Source organism: Lemur catta, chromosome 1 (genome assembly GCF_020740605.2).
Source record: "Lemur catta isolate mLemCat1 chromosome 1, mLemCat1.pri, whole genome shotgun sequence".
NCBI lineage: Eukaryota > Metazoa > Chordata > Mammalia > Primates > Lemuridae > Lemur > Lemur catta.
Genome location: NC_059128.1, coordinates 217,745,015 through 217,772,400, shown reverse-complemented (window position 1 = coordinate 217,772,400; position 27,386 = coordinate 217,745,015). Strand labels below are relative to the sequence as shown.

The following is a 27,386-nucleotide window of genomic DNA, read 5'->3' as shown; positions in this document are numbered from 1 at the left end:
CCTACACGCAGTACAGCAGAGATCTCAGCACTCGACCCAGCCCGATGGCCTCCCTGCTTGAGGCCTTCCGCGGCTCCTTGCTGCTTACAGTTTAAGTCCAGGACACGTCCCCATCTATACAAACACTCCAGGTCCTTCTCCGCGTATCCAGCCCGCTCTCCCTCTCTTTGCTTATCTCTGTCTTCTTTACCTTTCACAGCTAAACTTCCTGCCCCTGGGAAACCTTTCCTGATTTTCTGAGTAAGGCTGCCAGATTAAGCCGGTAATACATACAGACCACCTAGTGAAATCTGAATTTCAGATAAACATACTTACAATAAAAAATTGTTTGTTGTTTATCTGAACTGTTATTTGAATATTTGAGTATTATCTGAATATCTGTTTTATCTGGCAACCCTACTGCTGAATCAAACTTGATCGTGCCCACTTTTAACCCTTCCCTGGGCCACTTCTTCAGTTCCTCAGAGCAGCATTTGAACAGCAAAATTTCTCCCAGTCAGGAACAGGTGCCGTGGCTGCCAAGGCCTTTCCCACTGGGGGTCCTGGGATTGGGCCTAAATACGGCGTTTGTATCTGCTGTGACAGGAGCTCAGAGATGCTGGCTTATGCCGTGCTGCCTGTCACTTTTACACACCACAGCTTCTGCTTTGAGGCCCTCTCCTTCCAACCTGGGGATGTTTCTAAAGTGAAGCTGTGTCATTTTTATAAAGGAAGCCAATCCACCGTGGGTCAGAACTTTTCTCTCATTGATCCAGTTCACAACGGGCCTGTTCAGACCTGAACAGAGAGAGGTTTGAGTAGTTAAACCCCCCAGAGCAAGGGCTGGGTACAGTGGCTCACGCCTGTAATCCTACTGACCCTATTTGCTCAATGACCCAAACTCTTCAGAAATGAAGGAAATGTTATTACATGCCAAATAGACAAGGGCTATAGGGTGCTTCTTGATTTCAGAAGGATAGAAAAGTGTGCTTTTAGAAATGAGATGGATTACTAATAAAATGCTACAAGCAGTAGTTCACAGAGGTGGTAGAATCATGGTCCTGAAAACAATTTAAGGATATGTGAAAATACTCACTGTATGTTGAGGGAGAAAAGCCATTTGCACAATTTGATTATATTATATATATATATTATATATGCTTCAGAGGACTATCAATAACTGTAGAGGCTTTTAGGGATAGAATTATGGGAGATTTTTATTTTGTTTTTTGAAAAATTTTCTATAATGAATACATTTTCCTCATGAAACAGGGAAAAGACTATAACATTTTACTTACTTTTATTTTGGGCGGGGAGGCCTCACTTGCAAAGATCTGGGTTAATTGTACTCCTTAGGCACATTATCATTAGTGGTTTAAAAAGTAACTTAAAAAAATAATTGACTACTGCTTCCACTAGAGGGCACTCTTCTTAAGTTTTAGACTCCTGTGAGGCTGAAGATTTGGAAAGGCGAGGTTTCATTTCAATGCAGTTGGGGGACCCAAGCCTATTTGTTTGCCTGCCTTTAAATAAACTTTTTGTTTTGGGATAATTTTAGATTTACAAAAGAGTTGCAAAAGTATTAATAGTACAGAGTTCCTATATGAACTTTGCCCATTTCCTTAAGCTTCATAGCTTACATAACCATGCTACATTTATCAAAACTAAGAAATTAACATGAGTACATTACTATTAACTAAACTGTAGACTTTATTTGGATTTCACCAGTTTTTTCATTAATTTTTTTCTGTTCTAGGATACAATCCAGGAGACCACGTTGCATTTAGCAATTTTTTTAAACAAAAACCCACTAACTATAATAACCTCAAATTACAATTTATATTGTGCATGAAGATCTATATTTTCTAAAAAGGTGAAAGTTAGCATTTTTCCTTTAATCTCTTCATTTATTTCCATTACATGTGTAAGTTATTTAACTTTTCAACCCCTACTTTATGTCATCTACATTTCTGCTTTTTGCAGTGTGTGTGGAACCATCATTTTTAGTAACTTGTATCTCTTCTGATTTTTTTTTTTCAGTTTATGTTCCCCCAGTGGGATGTTATTAAAAGATGAATGCTAAGGAATTGTCACTAATTTTATTAGGTGTAATAGCGACATTGTGCTTAGGATCCTTTTTAAAGATACATTCTGAAATATTTACAGATGAAATGATTGACTTTAAATACTTCAGCAAATAAAATAATTGGGGAGCTAGATCAATAAAACAGGATACATCCCTTGGTATTCATTAGATCATTCTTTTGCTTTTGTGTATGATGGAAAATCCTATAACTGAAGAGTCATTTAAAATGAAAATTTAAAAGAGTTGAACAGTAGAGGCTTTGTTTTAATGTAGTGATAACCCGTAACCATGTGGCCTGTTCAGATTGGCAGCTATTCAACTGAATAGACATTCACAAATCAAGAGAACAGACATTTGAAGATTCATAGCTCTATGTCAGAAATCCACGTCTCCCAGGCATCGCATGAGGTGCTGGAGCAATGACAGCAGACACTGGTGCCTGCCCTTCAAGAACTTGAGTCAGACATTTTTGAGGTTTGGAGAGGAACCAACCATGCAGTAAATGCTGATTACAAATGAGACTTGGCTGGTAACAAATACCCCATATTTGCAAGGTGGGGATTTTATTGGCAACTCTCTTTCTTAGTTTTATGGGTTTGAGATGAATCATCTCAGCCATGTGGTTCATAAATGGGTGATTTATTATTATTACTGCTACTCCTAATAGTAATCATTTCTAATAATAGTAATTTTTAAATCTCTATAGATTATAATTTTTCCCAGGACCTGCAGCCCCTCATAATTATCGCAATTATGCTATTGATCATTTAACTAAATTGTAACTGCTAATAGCTGCTGCCTTGCTGCTTGCTGAAGTCAGCTGTCCCTTCGTCCCCCAACCATCTGAGGGCCTGTCTTCTGGCTCACTGAGCAGACGGGCTGGCACTGAGCTCTGCTCTGCTCTGTGATGGTGGCAAAATCTGTCCAACGCTTTCTCTATCTCTTTCTATTCTGCAGCAGAAGTATTGGGAGGCCCTAAACTCGGAGCAGGTATGGACAATCATGCTCTCTCTCTCTTCCAGGAGGGACTTCTGATGGCTTGATTTCAGTTCCTGTTTTTGTTAGACCTCCTGGGATGGCTGGGCCCATGACAAATTCCTTTAGTAAGAAAAGAATGTAAAAGGCCAGGCATGGTGGTTCACGCCTATAATCCCAGCTCTTTGGGAGGCCAAGGCAGAAGGAGCACTGGAGGCCAAGAGTTCAAGACCAGCCTGGGTAAAATACCAAGACCCCCGTCTGTAACAAAAATAAAAGAATGTAAAAACGAGAGGCAAGTCTGAGGATCAGTGGATTTTCAGGGCTCTCTCAGTTCAGAGTTCTTTCTGCTTTGGGGGCATATTCAGGTAACCCCAAACTATCTAGTAGGGTCTCAGAGGTGTGTAACATGAAGAAACAGTTTGGAACAAGGGTCTATGAGCAAGCAGAATAGCTGCAGGTCACTAATGGTAACAGTGCTGGGTGTGGCTGCAGTGGCTGTTGGAATAAACAATTCCACACATTTTCATTCTCAAACCTCAGGCAGCTGTCTCCATGCCACCCTTGCCTCCAAGTGACAGATGAGCATTTTTTCTGACAACTATCTGTGCCTGTTGTCTCCCAAGATTATTTCCGATATGAAAATAGATCATCTTTTTTTTTTTTTGAGACAGCCTCACTCTGTTGCCCGGGCTAGAATGCCATGGTGTCAACCTGGCTCACAGCAACCTCAAAGTCCTGGGCTCAAGCCATCCTTCTGCCTCAACCTTCCAAGTAGCTGAGACTACAGGCATGTGCCACCATGCTCAGCTAATTTTTTCTATATGTGTATATATATTTTTAGTTGTCCAGCTTAATTTCTTTATATTTTTAGTAGAGATGGGGTCTTGCTCTTGTTCAGGCTGGTCTTGAACTCCTGACCTCGAGCGATCCTCCCGCCTCGGCCTCCCAGAGTGCTAGGATTATAGGCGTGAGCCACTGCGCCTGGCCAAAAATAGATCATCTTTTGCTCAAATTCTCTTTATGCCTGGTTTCCAGCAATGCTTTTGATTACTTAAAATGAGGTTTTAAAACACATTATTATGGGGATTCTGAAGAAAGAGATTTTAATATTTTCTAAGGCTTGTGCCACTTTAAAGAATTCACTTGATTAAAGTGGCAAGTTGTTTCTATTTGCAGGCGGCTTCCGGATTCACAAGAATAACTCTTAGGAAGCTATTTAAGAAGCTGGAGCAGTGGTTCTCAATCATCAGGGCATCTAAGAGTCACCCTAGGAGCTTGTTAAAATGCCAAATCTTAGGTCTAAATCCACAGATAGGGGTGAGGGTGGGCCCCCAGCATCAGTTTTTTTCTCCAGCAGCCTGAGTGCTTCTGGTGTGGCTGGTCCGGGACACACTCTCATGACAATGATCTAGGCCTTGGGCCTCAGCTTGAAAACAGCATTCATCAAAGAGCACACAGCCATTCCTCAAACAGAACGGGCCCCTACTTCCGCTACTGGGCACATGGGTCACATAGCCTGAGGGGCCTGGTGAGCTCCTTTACTTGGGGTCTTTGATAATGTCAGGAGGGAATGTGGTTAAAGGTGTCCAGCCAAGTCTGCAACTCCAATGTGAGATGTTCACCCTGGCAGTGGCTGGCACAGCCCTGAACACGTACAGGGGGCTGAGCTGCACGAACAAAGTCATCTTAGTCCCTGGCCTGCAGGGTCACTGGGGATGAGGTGGTCTTTTTAACATGATGGTTTTTTTAATCACTAAGTATTAGAACTCAGCTTAGTTATTGTTGGTAAATCACTAATTGAATTGGGCTTTTAATTTCTGTTCAAAAACAAAGCCACAGTTTGTGTTTTATAACTGGCATGGCATAGCCATTATCTGCAGTGGCTCCGGGAGCCTTGAAGACCTTATCTGGGGCTGCCAAGGACTGGACTGTTTGATTCAGCTTAAGTTTGAGCAGCTGGTGGAGTGTCTGTCTTGGAGTGCGTGGCCATGCTTGGCTCTGTTATCTTGCCCAAATAGATCACCTGGCCCAGACTGACACATGCTGTGTCACCTTGCTTGTTTTTTCCCCGCGTCTCCTGATACTGTCAAATGTGACTTGTGCCTTAGAATCATCAGTCACAGAAGATCAAATGGGAGAGATGTTATTATCTAGTTGCTGATCCAACACCACAGCTTATACATAAGGAGACCAAGGCCCAAAGCAAAAGCAGCAGGTTAGTGACAGGAGGAGGACTCAAGCCCAATCCCCATTTGCCTCTGTGGCTGGAACTTCAAAGGTAGCACTGGCCGGGCACGGTGGCTCATGCCTGTAATCCTAGCACTCTGGGAGGCCGAGGCGGGTGGATCACTTGAGGTCAGGAGTTCGATACCAGCCTGAGCAAGAGCGAGACCCCGTTTCTACTAAAAATAGAAAGAAATTAGCGGGCCAACTAAAAATATATAGAAAAAATTATCCAAGCATGGTGGCACATGCCTGTAGTCCCAGCTACTTGGGAGGCTGAGGCAGAAGGATTGCTTGAGCCCAGGAGTTTGAGGTTGCTGTGAGTGAGCACTCTAGCCTGGGCAACAGAGTGAGACTCTGTCTCAAAAAAAAAAAAAAAAATAGCAAAAAAAAAAAATTGGGATAAAAGGTAGCACTAATCCGCTTAATCTTGACCCAGGTGCAAAGTTCTCTCACTAATCCATCATAGTAGAACAATAGAATTTTGAAAACAGCTTCATCAATGTTTATGTGCCCACTTTTCCTCTTACCCCAGCAAATTTCAATTTTCCATACTTGCTCTAAGAGTGATGAAATATTCATCACTCTGAATTGGGTTTTGACAAGTCTGCTGCGTCTCAAGTATGGAGGAAACACCATGGGGGCAGGAAACACCTGTGCCCTGCTCCTGAGGAGCTCGTCACCTGAGAGAACAAGGCAGATGTCCAAAGGGCCAGGCAGTCCACACTCAGGTGCAAATGAGTGGTACAGGTCATACAAAGAGAGAAGGAGCGAGAGCTCAATGGGCTAAAGCAGTCAGGGTAGGCTTGGAAGAAGAGGTATTACCTGGGCCATAAAGAATGGGTTGAGTTTGCCTGATCTTTTCCAGGAATGAGTGATGTGTGGAGGTAAGAATTCTCAGGATAAAGGGTACATGACCCGATCTCACCAGATAAGGACCTGGTAAAGGCAGGGAACAGTGGAAAAAGAGGGTGGGAAGGCAAGTGGGGCTGGGCTGCTTAGGATGGCTGTTCATTAATTCCTTCATTTAAAGTTACACTTGCTCCCTTAGGTCCTATAAACACAGGCCTGGGTCACTCGTCCTTACCTATTTGTCCTTGTCTGTGCCCAGGTCGTGTCGTGAGAAGCAGGACTGGAGCTGTTGCCTGGGGTGGGGAATTGTAATAGATGGGAAGGATCTGTTCCACCCAGGTACCCTTTGTGTCTTTTCTCCACAGTGGGACCCTGAAGATGTGAACCTTGAAAGACACAAAGACAGCATGGAGATGCTCGGATCCCAGGTGCACAGGGGCTCTTTGAGGGCAGTAGACTTGACCTCTGATGATTAACACTAACACCTTTTGGAGCCGGCCCATCAGCTGTGAGCCCAGTCAGGTGTTTGTCAGTAACTGAGCACGGATCAATCTGCTCCAACACCCGTGGCAGGAATTTAAGCTGCTGCAGAAGCTGCCCAGGAGAGTGAGGAATCAGGAGCTGTCACTGAACTGGGCTCACCTACATCATGGCTTAGCATGGAGCTAAGACTTTGGGTCCTGTGGACAGACTGGGATAGGCCCAGAGTTTGCTCTGAAGATTAGAAGTTCACAGACGGCTCTTGCTTTGTAAAGATAAGCCTTCATCCAAAGGACATTGGACCTTTTCCCTTTATTCCCTTGAGATTCAACCACAAACTCAATACCTGCTAGATGCCAGGAATGAGCTCACCTAGCAAATAGCTAATGTGTTTGGATCTCAGCAGAGTCCATTCTTCAAGACCTGGCTAAGCCCAGGAAATGAGAGGGGTAGACTCACATGCTGGGGTGTCTGGGGCACACAGGAACTGACAGTTCTGGCTTCTGCCCTCCAGTCACCCACTCGAGTTAGCTGCTGGCAGTTACAGATAGAACTGCTCGGTCAAGCGTTTGTGAGCTCACTGGTATTGCAAGGACACACAAAACAAACTGCTCTGGGTACCAGGACTTCCTCCAAACTGGCAAGGTGTGCACTGAGGCAGGGTTTGCAGGTGAGGGGGACTGTGTGCTTCAGGAGGTAACTAAATGCATGCAGAGGATAAGAGGCATGATGGGAGGTGTTAAATTCAAGCACAACAATCCCATTTTTGGACCATTTTGATGCTGTGATGAGTGATGGGAAGGGTGCAAGGAATGGGGCTAAGGTGGGAGTAACACTGGGGTGAATACATTCTGACTGAATGAAGTATCCCACGGTGGAGTACAGTATGACTCCCAGCACAGTCATAGAAGTCTGCCACGAGGGAAGCCGGGAGAAATGCCAAGAAACAGCTCTGCTCCTGGCTGACCCACAACCGTCTGTGTGACTCAGCTGCAGCTGCCCAGTTCCTCCTGAGGAGTAGTGCAAGCAGCACGAAGGGGGTGCCTCGGGGAAGCAGGTTGGTTCTCCAGTGCTCTGCACAGACCCAAACCCCATGGGTGACTTCTGAACTATAAGAGAACTTAAAGCTACCTTATTTATCCCCTTTACCCGAACTGTGTTGGTCCCTGGTTGTCTTTGAAGGGAAAGTTGGCTAAAGTCAGCTTTGCTTTGTGATCTTAACCACTGAAGCTGTACTTTGAGGAAAGAGTAGGATTTGAATGGGGGTGGGGAAGGGGGGAGCATTCCTGCAGATGGAATCGTAGGGAGGATTGGAGGCAGGGAAAGGTGGAATCTAGACAAGGAGACTCTGATGTGGCTAGAACGGGTGGTGCCCTGTGGGCTGAGAGGGTGAGAGAAGAGGCTGGAAAGGAACCAGACTGGAGGCTAGGGAGTTGTGCTTGATTCTGTGGCCAGTTGGTAGCCATGGAAGTTATCAGAGTAGGAAGATGACTGACTTGTCTCCGGGAGGCCACAGCTAACTGGTGAATTTTTCATCTCTATGTCTACAACTTTTCAGGAAGCAGAAATGTACAAGTCATGGGTACACAGCAAACATGAGTAACACATTTAATCTAAAGAGTATATTGGTAACAGCAGGGAGGGAGGACTTATCTTTAGAAAGGCAGAAGTCATGGAGCTAGGATGACATCTCTGGAGTTTGCCTTTAGCACATCCCCTCTTTCAAGGGAAGGTTGGATCATGCTTCCTGGGGCACCAGAAATCAGTTGGACCCTGGTGGAAGTGGCTCTCCACCCAAGAATATCAAATAATCTTGCTGACTTTGAGTAGCACAAACTATTTGAGTTCCAGATGTTATCTCCCTAGATCCCATCATCCCACCCTACATCCTGCACAAGCTCGTTCTTATCATTGTGGTCTCAGCTTGTCTCAAAGCTGAGACTCAAGTCTCTTCATCCACCGTGAAACACTAAACTGGAAATTTTGAAAGCAGTTTGGCTTCATTGTTCAATGAGAATCTGCATGTATGCAAAGCTCTGCAACAGTGTAGCCTTTGTGAAGAGGTGCCAATCAAAATGCCTTTCTCCTAGTAGGAGTGGGCCTCTGTTGCAGCTTGATCTCTAGCCAGTGAACTGGCTGGGAAGGCAATGGGACTTACTTTCCCTGATGACCCACTGAGTGGTGCAAGGGAGGGGCTGGGGAACAAACCATGTAATCATCCTCTCCTGCCCACCCATCTGGAGATGTGTAATATAGTCTGGTTGTGCTATCACCTGCATGGCTTGGAGCATGTTACCTAACCTTTGTGAACTCCTGAGGGAGACTGAGAATAATGCCAATCTAGAAAGCTTGTGATGAAGACTAAGTTAATTAACATATGCAAATGCATCACACAATACCTGACTCAAAGGAGACTTTAAAGAGGGGTTAGTTTTCTTCCTCCCTATACTTCCTGCACTTGTGCTGAGACAGTAACCAATGAATCTGACCTACAGATGGAAGGGATTTCAGAGGTAAGAATCCCCTTAACAGCAACCCCAGTTAGTGATTATCCAGCCCCTACTTAAGCTTCTCTAAAAAGGAGGATTTCACCTATTTCAGCTGCCAAAGAAGCCTTTATCATTTAGGGAGAGCTCTGATCACTAAGATTTTCTTAAAAGCCTATCTAGATCCTGAAGAACTAATCCCTATCTCCCTCCAGCACTTTAGTATGAAAAGACTTATGAGCGTCACCTGATGACACACTCATAAAATGTTTGTTACAATGGGGTATGAGCTCCTACAGTAAGGAGAGGTGCCAAGGCCAAGGAACATGGCTGGGTTCCAGTTCCCAGGTCTGATTCAGTGTGATCTTTGTCAAGTCATTTCCCTTTCTGAGTCAGTTTCTTCTCTCTAAAATGAAAGTTAGGCCAGATTTCTTTCCTTTTTTCTCTTTTGTGAATATGCCAGTCTACTTGTTTCCCATGTAAAACTGACATCCGTATAAACTCTCAAGAGACATTAAAAAGCCAAATTTCAGATATACTTTAAAAATAGGTTTCATTATGTAATATATACTTCTGTTTGATTTTATTCATTTAAGATAAAAAAAATCTGTATCATTAACGAAAAAAAGGATAAAGGAGTCTTAGATAGTATTCACTTTGCAACACTTCCAAGATTGAGCTTCCGCATTCTCCAACTGTGCAGATATTTGCTCTCTCTTCAACTTTACATTGTTTTTCCCGACATTCAGGTCGATGCTTTGGCAGAGGGGGCTCTGCTTTGAAGGGACCCAAGGTATAGTGCATTGTTGAGGAAGATGTCTTCAAGAAGTTTACATATGCCTGTAGGATATTCCAAAGGTGAGAGGGAAGATCTTAAGATAAGAAAGAAATCCAAGGAATGGTGCTAAATCAAGTGACTTAGCATCTAACTTGCTTTTTCTTTTTACCTAACTCTGAAAGCCAAATAAGGCACCGGGCATTCAGAACTGCTGCTTTTGAGCAGGACACGTCATTAAACTGCGTTAACTTCCTTAGGAACCTTCGTTAATCTGTCTTTTGGAGAACTCAGATTCCTCCCAATTTTGTCGGAAATTGTCCATCAGCTGTCGGTATTGTTGGCAGAGGGTTTGGGTCTTCTCTTCCTTGTCCTTAGGGTCTGCCGCTGTGATTGCGACGGGGTTTAGTCCTCCGGGGTAGGGGTGCTTGCCCGACCCTTTTCAATTGCCGGGGCTCATCCACGAGCGGGACAGCAAATGGTCTCCTCTAACTGAGGGCACGGGGAGACCCACTGTCGGCACTCGTCAGAACTGAATCCCGACTCCCACAGCCCACCTCCTTTTCGGAGAAGCCGCAACTGCCGACATCTTGCGGTCCCTTCAAACTACCGCCCAGATACTTCCGGGAAGAAAGGAAATGCGCGGCTTGGCGCGTGCGCACTCTGCAGCCGTCGCCGTCGCCGCCGCCCGCGGGGAGCGCGAGTCCCACGAGCCCCGCCCCGCCCCGCCGCGCCGCGGGATCCGGGTTCTGCCCGGCGGCGGCCGCGGCCCCGCGGAGTCCGAGGGCGGCTCGGCAGTGTGTGGTTCGCGTCGCTGGCTTTTAAGGAGATAATTACAAGCTTATCTTACGGTTCGGAGCGTATATGAGACCTCCCAACAGCCCAACGGTGTGCTGTAAACCATTCTCTTTGTTTTTAAGTACATTAAAAATATTTTTTGAAATAAAAGTAGTTCAGGTACAGGGTTTAAAAAAAAAAAAATAAGATTGTGCCAAAAGGTTTATGAAGAAAAACAGGCCGGGCTCCGCGGGTCACACCTGTAATCCCAGCACTATGGGAGGTGGCTTGAGGCCACGCGTTCAAGACCAGCCTGGAGGGGGCTTGGGGGAGGGGGTGCTGTAAAAATTAAAAAAGAAAAAGAAAAAAAGACCAGCATGGGCAACATAGCAAGATCTCGTTTCAACAAAAGCCAGACGTAGTGGTGTGCGCCCGTAGTCCCAGCTACTCCAGAGGCTGAGGCAGGAGGATCGTTGGTGCGGAGAAGTTGGAGGCTGCAATGAGCTATGATCCAGCTGCTGCACTCCAGCCTCGGTGACAGTAAAACCCTGTCTCAAAAAAGAAAGAAAGTAAAACAACAGTGCCCTGCCAGTCCTGCTTGCCAGGCAGCCGCTTGCTTTTTTTTTTTTTAATGTTTTTAGTTTTGAGATGACCAGTTTTAACTGTTTTGCTTGTTTTAGTGGCTTTCTCTATTATGTTTGATTTCGAACCAGCTATAAGGCTCTAAGATTATATATATTTTTCCCCCTGAGCTAGATTATCCCCAGCTTCCGTTAAGGACAGGCTAATGAGGCACAGCAGCTAGGACAGGCCCACTGGTCTATTGAGAACTGCACATTAAGAAGACTTCACGTCTGTGGGTTCTCGTTCCAGGGCTTCCCTGGCCACCCTGTTGTTCCTGAGCTTGAACCCACCTTCTGAGTCCAGCCAAGTTCAACTCACATCTACCCTCAGGGCGTCCTGGTGAGTTCCATTCCTGCGCTCTGGACTGGAACTTTCCCTTCACCCCTCCACCTCTCCTCCTACAGGTGTCTTAGCACTGGGAGTCTCCAGTGCATGTCTGAGGGATTTTTCTAAACCCACAACTGGAGCAAGGGCCCTCATACACTGCAGCCACCACAACCTTTCCCAAGGACAGCCTGGCCACAGATGAAAAGAGCCATTTTATAGGCCTTACCTTCTCACTAGCCATCACACTGTGGGATATGTATATCCTAAAGCTCTGATATTCAAATATAGACTCTTAGACTCCACCCTGGAGGATTTCTTAGGTCTGGACAGGGCTGAGGAATCTAAGCAAGCTCCTCAAGTGATTCTGTTACAGAGGATTTACCACTCTTTGAGAAATACTTGGGAAATTACTTTTATAACTGATCTATTTGTATGAGATGTTCTTGTAAAACTACTTAGAATAGTAAAAAAAAAAAAAAAAAGTGATAAAGCCCCCAAACCACACTGATAGGAAATATTAAACATTATACTTTAATGAAGAAATATTTTGCCATTAAACCTAAAAGAGCGTAGGACCACTAACTGAAGAACAGACCTCAATTACCTTGCAATCATCTAGGGCAGTGCCTGAGTGCCTTGCCTATTCTCACAACATGAATTCGAGTTCTCACATGGTAAAAAAGTTTACACAAGAAAATGTCAGGTAATAAAATAGAACACAAGAGAGCATGTGCCACTATTCGAAATTGTAAGAAAAACATTTTTAATAATAAGACCAGAAAAGTCTTTTAAGTCATTAAGTTTGGTTGTAAAGGGATTATGTGGATTCTCCTTTTTTTTTTTTGAGACAGTCTCACTTTGTTGCCCAGGCTAGAGTGCTATGGTGTCAGCCTAGATCACAGCAACCTCAGACTCCTGGGCCCAAGCAGTCCTTCTGCCTCAGCCTCCCGAGTAGTTGGGACTACAGGCATGTGCCACCATGGCCGGCTAATTTTTCTATATATGTTTTTAGCTGTCCGTATGATGTCTTTCTATTTTTAGTAGAGACGGGGTCTTGCTCTTGCTCAGGCTGGTCTCGAACTCCTGAGCTCGAACAGTCCTCCTACCTCGGCCTCCCAGAGTGCTAGGATTACAGGCGTGAGCCACCGCACCCAGCCAGATTATGTGGATTCTTAGAGTAGACGTTTGTTAAATATGGAAGCACTTAAGTACATCCTCCAATTAAAATAACCTCTCCCTGAAATTCCCTTTCCTTTAAAGTTTGCAGTATAAACACCTTTTATTCCAAGAGAAGCCCATTGGTTCAAGCAGCTGCTGTAGTTTCAGCTCATTGCCAAGGAGACCTGATAGAAACTACGCCCAAAACAGAGAAAATATGCAAGAGAGACCCCTGGGAAAATATGATAGCCAAGTTGCTGTCAGGGCAGGGAAGAAAAAGGACAGAATTTTTCTAGAGGCCTTAGTCTGAATAAGGAAAAGAGCCTGTGAAAAATAAAATAAACTTGTCATGGATATGATTATGAAGTTTACCCTTTTTGATGCCTTATATTCCCTCAATTCCTTACAGGTTAAAAAAAAGAAATAAAGAATAAAGTTAAAATAAATTTAAAAATAATGCCTTATAAACTTTTTCAATTAGTATATATCTATTTATAATAAGACAAACAAAAGAAAGTTATAAGTACATATATGCTCTCCCAAATAAAATCCACATACATATTAGGAAAGGGTAAATTCATAAATAATTGTGCTGTACAATAATGCACGTATTTTTATCTTGCTCTCTGTGTATACATAGAAATGATGTTTTCTTTGTGTTTTTCAGTATTTTACACATTTTCCATAATGAATATATAATTTCTTTTTAAAATAGATAAAAACAAACTGGAAAATCAGTCCACCATTTGGCAACTACCATAATAATAATCAACAGGCAAGGACTTCAGTAGTTGCTAAAATCACTGGGTGAAAGGTTATTGAGAATGGGATATTCACAGGGTCTCAAACTTATCACCCCACAGATTATATTATGAATTACAAAAGGAAATGGTTTTTTTAATAATGATGAAATCTTCTTAATAAGGATATCAGCTAAGTAATCATATTCATATCATCAAAAGTGGGATAAAATGACATCACGTGTCTCCTGATGTAAAATCTGGAGCAGGATGCATCATCACCTATGAAGTGTTCTTGCCAAAATATTTTAATCTGAATGTATTTTTGTGGCAACAACCATATAAATCCATATTGTGGGACATTCTACGAAACAACCAGCTTGTATTTTTTTAAACATTAATGTCATGAAAGACGGAAAAAAGGAAGAGAACTATTTTACTTTAAATAAGTCTAAAGGCCGAGCACAGTGGCTGATGCCTATAATCCTAGTACTTCGAGAGGCTAAGGTGGGAGAATCATTTGAGGTAGGAGTTCAAGACCAGCCTGAGCAAGAGCAAGACTCTGTCTCTACAAAAATAGGAAAATTAGCCAGGCCTGGTGGCACATGCCTATAGTCCCACCTATTTGGGAGGTTGAGGCAGGAGGATCACTTGAGCCTGGGAGTTCTAGGCTGCAGTGACCTATGATGACGCCACTGTCCTCCAGCCTGGGTGACGGAGCAACACCCTGCTCAAAAAAAATAAAATAAGAGTCTAAAGTGGGGGTAGGGTGGGAGGAGCTATATGAAATTATTGGGACAATGAGGGAAATGTGAATATGTGCAGTATGTTAGCTAACTTAATCATTTCATTTCTTGAGAGTGATAGTATTATTATGGTTGCATAGGAGAATGCCCCTTAGGATATACATGCTGAACTGTTTAGGAGGGAAGCATTATGATTTTTCAACTTACTTTTAAATGTTTCAACAGAAAAAAAGTATATTTTTCAGGAATATATATGTACATGGATAGAGAGAAAGCAAATGTGACAAAATGGGAACAATTGGTGAATCTAGGTGAATCATATAAACATGTTCATTGTATTATTCTTTCATCTTTTCCACAGGTTGGAAGTTTTTCAAAGACGGTTGAGGGAGAAAGTATAGGAATAAAGAAAGACTCTCACAATCAGCTCCATCATGAATGGCTCTCTGAGGATCTCCATGACACCTGCCAGTAGAAGACCCTGAAATTCTAAGCCTTTGTGAAGGAAAGAGCTGGATTACTTGGAACTGCCTTTCAAACAGCTTCCCTAAGTGTGGCTGCAATCTGAGCTGACTAACTTTGTCAGGCTGCAAAGGGTGGACAGATTCCAGTTTGTATGGTAGTGAGAAAAAAATAGGCCCCATATCTTAGCCAGCCCTGATAAGGTGCCTCGGTGGATATGAGTAATGGTCAGACCCAGGGGATGAACCGGGGCTAAGAAAGCTGGACAATGGAAAGTCTGGAGCACCGTGACAAGGAAATTCTTCCCCTGAATTGCCTTTTCCTATTGAGATAAGATAGCACACAATAAAGCGCCAGGCTCAGAAGTGCTGCCGCCAGTCCCAGGGGAAGCAGCCTGCACTCAGGCCTGAGCCCAAGCACGGGAATGTCTAGCGCTGTCCGCTGTCTGCACCGGGTGGTCTCCAGAGAGCTGGGGTAGGGGGCAAGTCCTCACTCCCACCACTCACCGATTCCCAGTATTCTTGTTTGGGAAAAAAAAAGATTTACCCCTCTTTTACCTGCCTTACTGGATGGTGGCTGTGAAAACTGAAAACGAACCATGAAAGGGCCTTTCAAGTCCTAAATGCCAGAAAGATACCAGTTATTATCATTACTTCCTCAGCATGAAGCAATTCATTTTGTACGTTTCTGTCTTTCTTTCTTTCTTTTTTTTTTTTTTAAAGAGATGGGGTCTCGTTATTTTGCCCAGGCTGGCCTCAGACTCCTGGGCTCAAGCAGTCCTCCCACTGCCGTAGCTGGGACTACAGGTGCGACCACTGCGCCCAGCTGGTTCCCCCCTTTTTAGGTTAGTTCCAGATTTCCTCAAAACTCACCTGGATGTCTTTTAGTTTCCCCAAGTACGTTTTTATTATGAGATCATATAAGTAAAGCCCTGGGAACTTCCGAGGAGGCAGGCCTAGGACACGTGGAAAGGCTGCCCTGTCTCCTGAGTGAGCAGGGAGTGGCAGAGGATGTTGCCCCTTTGCCCCTTCACCGGGAAGTGGATCCCGTAGGCAAGCGGTGACTCACCCACGCTGTCCCAGTGAGTCAGTGTCCCCTCCGAGGGAGTGCTGGCAGTGCTCTGCTTCCAGGGCCGGGAAGCAGGGCCTAGCTCAGTCCTGGATGTGGCCCTGGTGTATCAGGGCATCAGAGCAGAACCCAGAGTGGAAAGGGAGCTGGTGCCTTTGGACTGGTCTTCAGGAGGAGAGGATTGAGCTAATGGGGTTTTGATAAAGAGAAAGATTTTAACTCAGTGTAAGGGAGAGCTTTCATTTGGCTGTGTCCAAGCTGCCATGGTTGCAGAGAGCTCCCTGTTACCAGAGTAATTCCAACACGGCCCATCACTCCTCCTGTAAGATGGCTTGGGGAGGATGCACCATTGACCAGAGAGTTGGATCGAATACATCAGCGCTTTTTCAATCTTAAGAATCTGAGCTATTCTTGTGTAACACTGAGTTTGTATTAACCGATCCTCTGCTTAGTAGACATGTGACCTTGGACATGCTTATTGCCTTTCTGAGCCTAAGTTTTCTCAGCTATAAAATGGGACTATCTCATAGGATTGAAATAAGGATCAACAGAGATAATAAATGATTCCTGGTAAAACTATGCATGTTGTTCTCACCTTTCTCTCAGTAGCCTGTGACCCACAATTCAAGGGTGACCAGGTGAGTGCCTGGACTGACTGTCCCATGAGTCAGGGCAAAAGTCACATTTACTCTAGGGGCCAGCATTAAATCGGATTTCACTAACCATCCTCCAAACATGTTACCCCTTTGCCCTTTTTGTCTTCCCTGTCCCTCTATCTTCATTCCTCCTCTTTTCCTTTCCCTTATGTTCATTCAACTGATACTTTCTGAGGGGTCACTATGTCCAGGGGACCCTGCTGGGCTGAGGAGCATGTAAAAAACACCCAAATGTGTCTCAGCCTGGTGGGGAGAGAGGCTGGGAAGAGGCAGAGGCTGGATGGGGAAGTGTTCCCCCAGAAGAAGATGTGGCTGCTTGGGCCTGGCTTCTAAGAACAGTGACTTCCAAGTAGAGAAAGCAGAGGAGGGCAGGAACAGAGTGCCTGGTGTGTGTCTTGGGCCCGTGGGCTTTGCTCGTTTGCTCTGTCCTTAGCCAGCTCCTTCCTCTGCTCGTTGTCCCGCCTGCTGAGCGCACCCCCTTTATGACAGAAGGGGCGTCTGGCCAGGTCCTACATGCAGCTTCTTTCCAAGCAAGAGCATTTGAAAACTAGCAGTTTTTGGAAACGCTGCTGCCTGCTCGGTGGGGGCTGTGACTATGACTGTGAAATAAAGCAGTCATTTTCAACCCTGGCTGTGCACCAGCATCACCTGTGGTTTGTTTTTCGTTTTGATTTAATTCAGATTTCCTGGCCCCACCCTTCATGTATTCTGATTCAGTGAATCTGGGGTGGGGCTGTAATTGGTATGATCTGCTGTCACAAATTCGGGGGTAGAAATAGTGTCACATCATCTTTGTTTTTCCAGTTCCGCACTAAAGAGGGCACATGTTTTATCGCAGGAAGTCCAGAATCCCCCCGTGAAACTTCCCACCTACCTTGAATTTTCTGAGAACCCTAAAGGCCTATGAAATTCCAAAAACTGAAGAAGCTACAATGGAATTAGTCCAGCTTCCATACCCGGAGGGGAGAGAATGGATGATGAGCAGTCTACTACTTTTCTTCCCTGTGCCTCACTTTCCTCATCTGTGAAATGGGAATAGAAATATTTCCTACCTCATAAGATTGTGGTAAAGGCTAAAAGAGCACAGAGAACATAATAGCACATAGTAAGTACTCAATAAATGAGGGCTACTGCTATGAGGCAATAGGGCTAGTGGTTAGGGATATAGGCTGTGGAGCTAGACTGCCTGGGTTCATGGCCTGGCAGCCACTCTAATTGTGTAACCTCCATGCCTCAGTTTCCCTCTCTGTACAATGGGGGTGATAATGACTGCCTCTTAGAACTATTATTAAATATTATTAAATGAATGGCTAAGTGTAAGGCACTTTGATCAATGCTGGGCAAACAACATCAAAGAAATACTAGCAGTTATGATTACCTCTGCTGTGACTTCTCACTGCCTCATGGTGTCACTGTCGGACACTGGTCCTGCCCTGTCCTAAGCTGGTGCCCACCAGCTGCTCTTAGCAGCCTCTTAGACCAGCTATGGCCCTTCAAGAAGAGACCACCCTCACCCCCTTTGCTAATCTTGGCCAAGAGAAGCCCCACCTGGGCTCCCAATATAGCAGTTCACCTACACAGCCTCCTTTCAGGACAGCTGGCCCCAGAATGCTGTCAGACCCGCTTCCAGCTCCACTCTCCTGCCCTCTCCTCCCCAGAGGTCCACCCTACTATCCGAAGCTTTTCTTTGGCCAACTTTGGGCCTAAAGGGACCAAGTGCACTCTTTTCCCCAGACAGAGAGGCTATCCTTTTAAAGGAAATTATCACAATAAATCCTGGAATCCCCATACCCCACTCTGTTCAGAAGGCTGTCCTCTGTGGCTCCAAGTGATTTGCCATCCTAGAGAGATACCCCAAGAGATTACCAGGACTCGATAACTACGCTTCTGGTGAAACCATTGCCATGGTTTCCAAAGCTATTTTTTTGCTTTCTTAGTGAAAGGGGATGGGAAGCCCACATGTCTAATCTCTGCTTGGAAATGGTATTATGTGTAATTTTCTAAAACCCCGGGCATGATTCTAATATGCAGCCAAGGTAGAGAGAATTGCTGAGGTACGAAGCCTGAGTCCTAATGGTTATTAACACTCACCTGCACAAGTGGGAGGCTGTGTGCGTATTCCTTTGAGGCTGCCATCCCTCAGAACATTTCGATCCTAGAACATAGGAGCTAAATCGGTTCTTAGAGATCAGCTGGTTCAATGATTCTCAGACTCAGTGCACAGTCACCGGGGTGTTCTGCTTATAATACAGATTCTCAGGTCTCAGCTCCTGATCAGAGATGCTGATTCAATAGGTTGGGGGTGGATGGGTGGGTGGAATCCCAAATCCTAGTGCGATGTGCAGTGAGGGATGCTGGGGGGTGGTGTGGCAAGGTGGGCAGGGAGTTGGGGGGTGCCTGGGCAGGGGGTTGGGAGAGGCAAGGTAGCACCTTGCATTGGATCAGGTGTGAGGAAATTGTCATCAGAAGCTGGAGACAAATCACACTTCTCAGTTAAATCTCAAATCTCTTGCCAAATAATAAAACCCCTGTCTGGCTGTCAGGGCATATTTTCAGATGGAAGAAAACATACGTCCAAAGCAGGAATCCCAATGTCAGAACACTCTGTGGGAAAGGAGGTGAACCCTTGGGAATGGAAGCTGGGAAGACAATTGCTGCCAATGGTCATCGGGGGAAACCTCAGGCTCCAATGACCTCATGGCTCTTTTCTGTCGCCGGTGACTGGACACTCCCTTCCCCTCTGCCCACCTCCACCCACAGGCATATCAGACCGATGACCACATGAGCACAGGGAAAAGTGTTCCCCATCGATAACACACATTCTCACGTGCTGCCGTGGCTGCCGCCCCCCTTCCCCTGAATGTCCCATGATGTCAGGCTGAGCAAGGCAGAGTGAGGTCAGCCTGGAGCTCGTGTTCTCTTTCCCCAGAGACCCAGGAATTTTTGAAAAGTTGCATAAGGGCAAATGCATGGTCATGCCTTGAATTCTTTGCATGAAACTTTTAGCTCTGGCAGCTCAGGTCTCCTTTGTCCCCTGGCTCACTGTGTATGATTTTGTTTTTCTGAGCAGTGTTTACCAGGAGAGGTAAAAGAATATTTCCATATCTCCTTTCAGAGGGATCAGCAAGGCAGCCTGAATAGCTGCAAAGCCAGGAAGAGCAAACTCTGCTCAAATGCTACCACCTGCAGAGCCCACCCCACAAGAGGAATCTCCCCCTTTTCCTTGCATTCTGGCAGTGAGTGGCCCTAAGGTGTCCCCTCACTCCCAGAGTGTCATCAGTCCTTCCAAGTTAGTGGAAAAGAACGAAAGTTGTGGACAGGGTCTCTTGGGTATCAGCATTCGCAACCAAATGCAGAGAGACCACCAGAAACGGCCCTTTCCCCACAGGGTCATGCTCTCAGAGCTCTGACCGCTCCCCAACCCTCCCAGGCCTCTACTTGGCTAAATATTCAGGCAGGCGCTGAAACAATAGCCTCGCTAAAGCAGCGGTGGGCAATTACTGGAAAGTCATGTGATTGTCCGAATTGAACCAATTTGTCAAAGACCATTTTCCTTTCACTCCTCACCTCCCCCACACCCCACGATAAGATAGGGTCCCCAGAGCACAATAATCCTTTCCTGAGATACAATTTAGAGGCTCCTGAGAAAAGAAACAAAAGTGAGGCTAATTTTGGCTTTTCAGAGACTAAAGAAAAGCACATAGGCAGGCCCTGTCCTGCTCAAGGAAGCCAGGGTGGGCCCTGTTTGGTCCCTCCAGGGTATCTGCTCAGATCACCAAGGGATTTGGAGAACAATGCCAGGAGGGTGAGGGGAGATGGGAACAGAGACCTGGCTCTGGTTGCAGTGACCCAAGCCTTGCCTGGGCTCTGAAGAGATCTCTAAAATGACAGCTATGGCTTTAGACTGTTAAAAAAATTGTTTTTTTAACTGCAAACTTACCACCCCTCCCAAATAAATTATTAACAAATTAAGATTCAGGGATTCTAGCCGGGCGTGGTGGCTCATGCCTGTAATCCTAGCTCTCTGGGAGGCGGAGGTGGGGGGATAGCTTGAGTTCAGGAGTTCGAGACCAGCCTGAGCAAAAGTGAGACCTCGTCTCCACCAAAAATAGAAAATATTAGCCAGGTGTGGTGGCATGAGCCTGTAGTCCTAGCTACTTGGGAGGCTGAGGCAGGAGGATGGCTTAAGCCCAGGAGTTTGAGGTTGCAGTGAGCTGTGATGATGACACTGTACTCTACCCAGGGTGACAGAGAAGACTCTGTCTCCAAAAAAAAAAAAAAAAAGATTCAGGGACCCTGCAGTGATTCTTAAGGCTCTTCAGGGCCCTGTGAATCCCCTCAAGTTGTGGGGTGATATTCGTATGCATCTACACTTTTTTTCTGGGCATTCCTTGGCTTTCCTCTGATTCTCAAAGGGCTCTGTGATTCAGGAAAGGTATGAATCTCTAGAAGGAGTGTCTCCCCCAAGCAGAACTTCAGTCCTTTATGACAATGCTGGTCGAATTCCAGTGTGCCTTAGAATCATCCAGGTTTCAAGGTAAAATGTAGATTCTGATTCAGTAGGTCTGGGAGAGGCTCAACAGTGCTCTTTTCTGACAAGCTCAAGGTAAAGCAGAGCTGCTGGTCCTTGGACCACACTTTCATGTATCAAAGCTTGATGGCAAGTGGTGATTTGCTTACCCTGAGCCTGTACTGTGGCTACAGCCTCCTAACTGAGTGCCAGTCCCTATTGCCGCAAGAGTGATCTCTAGGCACAATTCTAATTACATTCTTCTCCCTCAAAATCTTCTGTGTCCCCCCCACCCCGCCTGCAAATTAAGACTCCTCAGAATACATAAACAAAGTATTCTATAACTTTCTCCACCCTGTGTACTCTCCCACCATGTTGCTCATAAGCAGTTAATCCCACCCATGCTTGACTACATAACAGCAAGGACTTGGGAGTCAGACGAGCATCTGCATCTGTTTCTGCTATTTACTAGCTTCGCGATCATCTGAACTCCATTTCCTTCATACGTAGAAAGGGAATAAGAATACCTATCTCGTGGGTGCAAATGAGACAGTGTACGTAAAGCATTTAGCACAATGCTTTTGTGTAGTAAATGCTCAGTGAGCCGTAGCTATTGCAACTTAACCATGGCATGCCCTAGAGTTTCCATTTGCTCACATGATCCCTGCTTGGACAATGCTCTCAGTACTCTTTCTCTGCCACCTCTTGCTCAAACTCTTCCTAATCCCCCCAAGCGCCATCCAATTTTTTACCTCGATTATAATATTGAGGATGATTTCTTTCTATACTCTGCCTCCAGCAATGCCCAACATAGTTTTGGGCACATATTAATAATATTTACTAGTAAAATTTTATGAAATTGAATTGCATTCTTAGTTCTTTTTGTTGTGGGTGTATATAACATACGTATAATATCTATTCCTTAGCTACAATGAATATATGTGTTGCTGTAGTTTGAATACTTGTGACCCCTCCAAAATTCATATTCACATTTAATCCCCAATGCAACAGTATTAAGAGGTGGGGCTTAGGAGGTGGGGCTTTGAGGGCTCTGCCCTCTTGAATGAGATTAGCAACCTGATAAAGGGACTGGAGGGAACTAGGCCCTTTTATTGCCTTTCCATCTTTCTGCCACATGAGAACACAGCATTTGTTCACCACTTTTGCTATTACATCCCTTCCACCACATGAGGACACCTAGCCTCATCTGTGAGGAATGGGCCTTCGCCAGACACTGAACCTTCTAGCACTTTGGTTTTGGATTTCCCAGCCTCCGGAACTGTGAGAAATAAATTTGTATTATAGTTAGCCCCTGAATAATACACGGGTTAGGGATACTGACTCCCCACACAGTTGAAAATCTGTGTATAATTTTTGACTTTCCCAAAACTTAATTACTAATAGCCTACTGTTGACTGGAAGTCTTACTGATAACACAGTTAATTAACACCTATTTTGTATGTTATATGGATTATAGACCATATCCTTACAACAAAGTAAGTTACAAAAAAGAAAATGTTGTTAAGAAAAACGTAAGGAAGAGAAAATATATTTACTATTCATTAAGGTTATCAGATGGACAGATCACAAGAAGAGTAAGTACAGTACAGTAAGATATTTTTAGAGAGACCACATTCATATAACTTTTATTACAGTACATTGTTATAATTGTTTTATTATTAATTGTTGCTAATCTCATACCATGCCTAGTTTATGGATAAAACTTTATCATAGGTATGTATGTACCGGAAAAAAACACGGTATAGACTGTATACTAAGGTCCTGTGCTGTCCTCGGTTTCAGGCATCCACCAGGGCCTTGAAACAGATTGCCTCTTATCTGTGGGAGTATATACTGTATTTCCTACTTTCAAGTGGTTTGGGCAGATATTCCAGTTCCCTGCAAAATTAATCCTTTTGAGTATTGGTGCTCCTATCCAAGCCTCAATTTCCCAATAATAAAGACCCTCATTCAAGCAGTCTTTCCAGCTTACAAAGATCTTTCACACATGCTAATGAGACTGATTTTTGTCATAACCCTGAAAGGTAGACAGGGTAGGGTTCCAGATCCCCATTTGGAAGTTGAGATACCAGAAGCTCAGGAATTAAAAGATCTATCCAAGGTCTTATAGCAGGTAAATCAAACACTCAAAACCAGAATCCAGCCCTACAGAATCTTGATCTATCAACCTTTTCGGCCATTACAGGATTTTGGATCTCTTGGCTAGGAAACGATCAAGCAGGATATTAAAGCAATCCCCCTGCTACTCACTCTCAGTGGGTTTCCTGCAAGAAGAGCAGGGATGAGGTCCCGCAGCTGTGGGTCACCTGGGATGGGAGGAAGGTGGCCCTTCTGAGTTGACACTCAGTTAGCCGGAGAGGAAGCTGCATCTTAGAAGATGCACCATAGACTGTCTCCTGGTCTTCCCCTTGCTCTGAACTCTGTAGACTGCACGGAGCTGCCTGTCTACTGGGAGAGCAAATGGCCTCTGCCACATGGGCCTTGGCAAGGAGGCAGACCACAGGCGTCCCTCTGTGAAGACAAATGAGCTGGAGTGGGAGCAGATTTTCTTGATAGATGTGACTTTCTGTGACAACTTCCCATCAGTTGTTCCTCAATTTTTAGCAAAGCTATATTTAGCTAGGAATTAGGGACCCACTTTCCAGCTTGGTATTAGCACCTGTAATAAATTGGGATTGCCAAGGAGAAGGTTGTTCTCAGGAAACAGGAGCCAGGGTGTATCCGAGCTGCCCCAACCCCTCCACGTGGAGATGGCTCCAGTACTACCTTTAGGATAGAAGGTTGCTTTTATTGAGGAAACCCATCTGTTTCCATAGATGGGGAAGATAGAGATTTCCGGAAGTCACTTGGAGGTACTTTTCAAGGATTGGGGTTCACAAGCTTGAGGTTCAGTCCCAGCTCTGATACCAACTAACAGTATGTTTGGGTCAGTGGCTGGACCTCAGCCTCTCTCTGCTGAGAGCTGTAAATTATGAAGGTGATTCTCAGCTCCGAATGCACATTCAAATCACCTGGGGACCTTTTTAAAAAATACCCAAGCAAGGGCCTCACCATCAGACTCTTAATCAACTGGCCTGGGTAAGGCAGGTGACACTCCCCCAGGTGATTTACTGTAAACTCAGGATAGGACAATCTCTGAGCTCTCCTGGAGAGCTGGGCACAACCCAAGTTTCCATCTGGTCTGCATTCCACAATGCACTGTGTGGCCTCTCTAGCCTTTAGACTCAAGACCAAAAAGACTAGAGTGGACGGACTGTAGAGGTCAAATTCCTTATCTTATAGTGGCAGGTCCCCTGGGGAGTGACGTGTCCCAGGTCACCCAGCAAGGCAGAGCAAGCAAGTGTCCAGCCTCCCAGCTCTTAAGCCAGTGCCCCTGCCATGATGCCATGTCAGGGGAGTTACGGGTGAGCAAAATAATACTTTTGCCTTAAGTTTCCCCCATAAAACTTTCATCTAATGGTGTTTTGGAGTTTGGTGAATATTTATCATTCCTTCTGCACTTGGTAACTATGTGTCCAAGCCCCAGAGAGGCAGGTATTATTATCTACAGATGAATTATCTACACAGGTTGAAGGCTGAGGTTTACCCAGGTCACACAGTGTGATAATAGCAGAGGCTGTGTAATGGAAACAGAGGTCCTGTTTTCCTGGAGGAAAATTTCTTCTTTTTCACCATGACTTAGCTGTTCAGAAGCAGCAGGTCTCAGCTCTGGTGAGCTCCCTGAGGCACAGGAGCACACCTGTCAGTGGTGGCTCCTGCCCTCTTGTGGTCCCAGGAAGGAGAAGGGAGAGTGCACTCTAGGCGACACTTCCTCTCTAGCCGGGCAGCTCTGTGTCTGTGCTCTGGGCACTTCAATCTCTCTCTCATGTTTACCAAGTCCTTTCACGGCTCATCCGCTGGTTTCCCTGTGTTCTGGGAACCATCCGCTGTGTTCCCCGTGTTCTGACTCTAGCTATCTTGGGTGTCCCCAGCTGCACAATTTCATCCGGAAAGGCAAAGTAGCAGGAAGGTTTTCACCAGGGGGTGGGGGAGGTGATGAAAGGGAAAAATGTTAGGCTTCCATTTGCTCTGTGGGTCAGTGGAACAGCTGCAGAGGTGCTCCCACAGTCAACCACAATGCCAAAGTGGAAACTCCTGCCGGTTCCTACAGAGCATTTCACATCACCACACACGCACACATGAGCACACACACATGCGCGGGCGCACACACACACTCTTACAGCTTTCTGTTTACAAAGGGTAGGAAGACTATTTTAATCCAAATCCCCTGTGTCCTGTAGACTTCTTTTTAGCTTTACTCAGTGAAAAATCATTGCTAAAGCCCTGCAGTGGTTTCACTACCCCTTCCCGATCATCTCTAAGTCCACTTGCAGCCACAGACAATGTACATCCGGAAAATGCATCTAATAGATGTGCAACAAGCAAAGAGTGTGTCCAGCCCAGCAACGGGTCTTTGTGTGGCTTTGCTTTGAAGGTGCAGCAGATGCTTCCCTTTAGGGAAACTATAAACTCTCCCCCCTGTGGAAGGCTATTTGGGCTGATGGAAAATCTGATAGACCAAGAGCACCGGCCAGATCCGGTGGCTCATGCCTGTGTTCCTAGCACTCTGGGAGGCCGAGGCGGGAGGATCGCTTGAGGTCAGGAATTCAAGACCAGCCTGAGCAAGAGCGAGACCTCATCTCTACTAAAAATAGAAAGAAGCTATATGGACAGCTAAAAATATATATATAGAAAAAATTAGCCGGGCATGGTGGCACATGCCTGTAGTCCCAGCTACTAGGGAGGCTGAGGCAGAAGGATTGCTTGAGCCCAGGAGTTTGAGGTTGCTGTGAGCTTGATGCCACGGCACTCTAGCCCAGGCAACAGAGAGAGACTCTGTCTCATAAAAAAAAAGAAAATAAAATATAAATAAATAAATAAAAATAAAAACTTTTTGAAGGTCGGGTGCTGTGGCTCACACCTGTAATCAAGGTGGGAGGATCACTTGAGATCAGGTGTTGGAGACCAGCCTGAGCAAGAGTGAGACCCCAATTCTACCAGAAATAGAAAAAATTAGATGGAAGTGGTGGTGCGTACCCATGATCCCAGTTACTTGGGAGGCTGAGGCAGAAGGTTCACTTGAGCCCAGGAGTTTGAGGTTGCAGTGAGCTACAACGATGCCACAGCACTCTACCCAGGACAACAGAGTAAGACTCTGTCTCAAAAAAAAAAAATTTTTGTAGAAAAGGGGTCTCACTATGTTGTCCAGACTGGTCTCCAACTCCTGGCCTCAAGCAATTCCTCTCACCTCTGCCTCCCGAAGTGCTGGGATTACAGGTGTGAGCCACCATTTCTGGCCTTAGAACAGAATCTTAAAGATGAGTTTTTAAAATTTGGTTCTGTGCTTTCTGGAATTGGTTTTCTAATCTGATTAGATTTAAAGGTATTAATGACTCTGTTTCCAGTGGTAGCAAAGGCACTGAAAATCCGTGGTATGATATGGCAATAGAGATACGCAAAATACCGCCATAGGGTGCTCTTAATCAAATTCCCATAGGAGGCAAGATCCTGAATGACCATGTGTTTGCTACCTTAGAACATTTTAGTCAAACTACTTTTATAACGGAATTGAACAGTTGTCCCTAACTGCACTGAATAAAGTGGGAAAAGAAAAGAATGAGCTCAGGGCTTCAAATTCCCTGCTCAAGTTTTGTATAAATGATCTGCAAGCTTCCATATCTGCCCTGAAGAAAAGCCTTATCTCTGTAGCTTCAGGGCTGCGATTTCTGAAAACAAAACGGAGTCTCTTCCTCCAAGTGGCTAAATTACAATGTAAATTCAATTCCCAACTTTGCAGGAACTTTTGTTAAAGCAACGGTATCCATTGGGAAGGAGCAGGATCCTAAAAATTGGAATTGGGACATATGGGCAAATCCTGATAAAGTTGGGAACACTGAAGCCCTAAATTCTGCCAAATCTTTTTTGCTAGAAGTCTAAAAGTCCGGAAGTCTTAGCTTTAAAGGGAGAAATGCTTCCACCAGGGAACACAGCAATGATTCCCCTGGACTGGAAGTTAAGACTGACATCCAACCACTTTAGGCTCCTTATGCCTCTGTATTAACTGGCAAAGAGGGGGTTACTGTCCTGGGCAAAGAATAAGAACATTGCTAAAGAAACCTGATACATAGGGTACATTTTCTATCAGTCCTTCTTGTAAGAAACCAAAAAAAAAAAAAGAAAAAGAAAAAGAAAAATAAGTGTGTGTGTCTATGTATAAAATGAGTTATTTCCAAAGTTCCAAGATAAGTATTTAAGGGATGTCATGGTCTTTTTTATGTGTCCACTTGGCTAGGCTACATTCCCCAGTTATTTAATCAAACACTATTCTAGATGTCGCAGTGAAGGTACTGTATTTTACAGATGTGAGTAAAGTCTATAATAGTTGACTTTAAGTAACGA

General features: G+C 44.9%; 1 protein-coding gene across 17 annotated transcripts in view; it reads left to right on the top strand.

The window, feature by feature from the left end:
* TMEM44 (transmembrane protein 44) overlaps positions 1-15,452 on the top strand; it is a 38,094-nt gene extending 22,642 nt beyond the window's left edge. For 2 of the 17 annotated variants that reach the window (XM_045539973.1, XM_045539969.1), the window contains exons 10-11: positions 3,023-3,055; positions 6,484-7,746. In XM_045539973.1, the coding sequence (XP_045395929.1) occupies positions 3,023-3,055; positions 6,484-6,594 (144 nt within the window). In that variant the 3' untranslated portion in view covers positions 6,595-7,746. Of the gene's footprint in view, positions 1-1,735; positions 1,918-3,022; positions 3,056-3,087; positions 3,249-6,483; positions 7,747-14,592 lie in introns of those variants that run through there. The other 15 variants (XM_045539977.1, XM_045539974.1, XR_006732673.1 and 12 more) reach the window with 14 other exon arrangements.
* The last annotated feature ends 11,934 nt before the right edge of the window (positions 15,453-27,386 follow it).